Source organism: Lactuca virosa, chromosome 5 (assembly GCF_052849685.1).
Source record: "Lactuca virosa cultivar CGN04683 chromosome 5, Lactuca_virosa_CGN04683_v6, whole genome shotgun sequence".
In the NCBI taxonomy this organism is placed as follows: domain Eukaryota; kingdom Viridiplantae; phylum Streptophyta; class Magnoliopsida; order Asterales; family Asteraceae; genus Lactuca; species Lactuca virosa.
Window position 1 is genome coordinate 272,582,646 of NC_136430.1, and position 2,877 is coordinate 272,585,522.

At 33.2% G+C, this 2,877-nt stretch overlaps 1 protein-coding gene across 1 annotated transcript; it reads left to right on the forward strand.

Annotated features, from left to right (window-relative positions):
• The first annotated feature begins 425 nt into the window (after positions 1–425).
• Positions 426–2,665, forward strand: LOC145115873 (WAT1-related protein At4g30420-like). Its single transcript, XM_079052229.1, has 7 exons — positions 426–656; positions 788–853; positions 940–1,056; positions 1,146–1,383; positions 1,474–1,632; positions 2,178–2,329; positions 2,444–2,665. Exons 1-7 carry the CDS (start codon positions 478–480, stop codon positions 2,640–2,642), a joined length of 1,110 nt encoding a protein of 369 aa, XP_078908355.1. The 5' UTR covers positions 426–477; the 3' UTR covers positions 2,643–2,665.
• Positions 2,666–2,877: the final 212 nt, after the last annotated feature.

The following is a 2,877-nucleotide window of genomic DNA, read 5'->3' on the forward strand; positions in this document are numbered from 1 at the left end:
ACAAAGTAATTTTTTAAAGATAAAACACACGAACAAGAAAATACATTCATATATATGTTCGCATTTGCTTTGTTCATTTGTTTGGAATTAATTTAAAATGACAAATTTGAATACTTTTTTTTTATCATTGCTCTCTTTTCTAATTGCATATCAAATACCATATTTAGCCTTTTAGGAATTAATCCAAAATGACAAATTTGAATACATGTTACAAGAATAATATATGCATCTTTTGATCAAAACACCCAATGTGTAAAATCAATGTTATTGACAAAATACTATATCATATCATCGCAATTGAAAGATTAAGGACTAAACTCGCGAATATTCATAAAATATGTACCCAAGTGCAAAATAACCAACTCTTGAAACTGCGAGTATATAAAGGTTGTGTGGGCATGATAAAGTTTCAAATTGTGGAGTGATAGAATCACACTAATTACTATACACACTCAATATACATATATATAAGCTTCAATGGGGTGGCTAGAGTTTTACAAGCCATTAATGGTTATGGTGGTGTTGCAATTTACATATGGAGCAGTCTCCATATCAACTAGAGCTTCTCTCTTGGAAGGAATGAACCCCAGAATTTTTGTCGTCTATAGACAAGCTATTGCTGCTTTAGTTATTGCCCCTATTGCTTATTTTTCGAGGTATATTTGATGTTGTCTTAATATAAATATTATCTAACAACTTCTTTTTAATATTCACGAATTCTTTTAGTTTAGAATAAGAAGATAACGACCTACATTTCTGATTTAAATTTTTTGTGTGGGTGTTGTAGGAGCAAAACGAAATGTTCCATTGGATGGAAGAGCTTTTCATTGATCTTTATTGCTGCTTTGATAGGGTAAAAAAATTTTTACCAAAGTTTTAAGTCGGTATTTAAAGGTTGTGTAGAGAAAATAAATAGTGTTTCTTGTATCTTTTGTGCAGAATAACAACCAGCCAAATGATCTTCTTAGAAGGATTGTACTTAGCCTCATCGTCGGCAGGAAGTGCCATGTTCAATCTTGTCCCCGCCATCACCTTTGTTGCAGCAGCCATTGTTGGGTACGTACTTCAATTTTCTCTAAAAAAGTCATTCCAAAATGCTACAAAAATCATAGTCTTATTTAAATTTTATGAAACTTAATTTGTAGATACGAACCAATAAATATTCGAAGCTTGAGAACCGTTGCTAAGATTTTAGGGACGGTTGTGTGTGTCACTGGTGCTGCTACAATGGCACTCATCAAAGGCCAAAAACTTCTAAATGCACAACTGCCTTCATCGCATTCTTTGTTATTGACTTCAACTGAAAGTGATAATCTTTGGCTTTTGGGTTGTTTATGTCTCTTTGGCAGCAGTTGTTGCTGGTCGTTTTGGCTAATTATTCAGGTGTGTATTAATGATTTACCTTCTGTCGCGAAAGATGTGTCGCGTGTGTATTCTGTTGTTTTAGTTATGAAGTTTGTTATAATAATACAGGTACCCGTCACTAGAAACTATCCCGACCACTTGTCTTTATCAGCTTGGATGTGTTGTATTGCAACGGTACAATCCGCGGTGGTTACCATGTTTACAGATCCAGACTTGGAAGCTTGGAAAGTTACCTCTTATTTGCAACTTGGATCTTTGTTATATGCGGTAATTTAATTATATTCGTTACATATTTTAATTTAAGATGTCTTGTCCCATGTCATTTATACAACCCTTGTATTAGAGTCCCAAAGTCATATGGACTAGGGTTAGAAGGTTATAGCATTAATTCATATGGATTATGGTTTAAGGAATATGACATTAAGTCACATGGGTTAAGGTTAACAGGTTATAGTATTCATATGTGTTAGGGTTAAAATGTTATAACTTAAATTCCAATGTAGATCGGTCTACTTGTGAACATTGGGTTCTTATGTTAGCCACCTAAGCCACCTAGCTGTTGTCTACATGCTTCAAATGTTTACTTTTAGAAATGGTCAAAAGTTCGAGTCTCACTAGCCGGAGTATAAGAATTTCAACTTTAATGTGGATTGAGCTCCTAGTAGTCACTAAATGGACTCTTATGTCAATTACATAGTGGGTCATTATGTACATGCATTGTATTTCAAGTGATGCTCCTAGGACCGGGTAGTGTAGGCTTGGAAAGTGGTTGAAAACTTATAACATATTTTCCACGGTTTATTTATGTTCAGGGTATTGTTGGTTCGGGAATTTCTATATTTGCGCAATCGTGGATAATCCAAAAGAGGGGTCCTGTGTTTTCGGCAATGTTCAATCCTTTAAACACAGTCATTGTGACATTTTTTGCTTCTATATTTCTACAAGAACAAATATATGTGGGGAGGTTAGTGGAATTAAATATAAACCATACACATTGTTGCATGTTGTCAGAAACGCAATGGCAACATTATAATTTCCTTTTCTCATAATAACATCAACTTCTTTTTTTAAACTTTAGCGTGATAGGTGCAGCTGCAATCGTGATTGGACTGTATGTCGTGTTGTGGGGTAAAGCCAAAGATCTCGAGGAACTAAAAGAAGAACAACAGAAGAAGGCTATGATTTCGAAAAACAATCAAATCAAAGTCGTTCAAGTTTTGGTTGATAAATCTAGCATCGAGGAACCCCTTTTGCCCAAAGAAAGTAACAAATTCTGATTGTTGATGATGAGGTTCTGAAAGCCATGCCCAATACGATTATAATTATATGAAATATATATATATATATATATATATATATATATATATATATATATATATATATATATATATATATATATATATATATAAGCCTAATTGCAAGTTATGAACAAATGAATGGTTCATATTGAAAATGTTGTTTTCTAATGAATTACTAGTAATGATACATCATATAACAAACCAACAACTATGT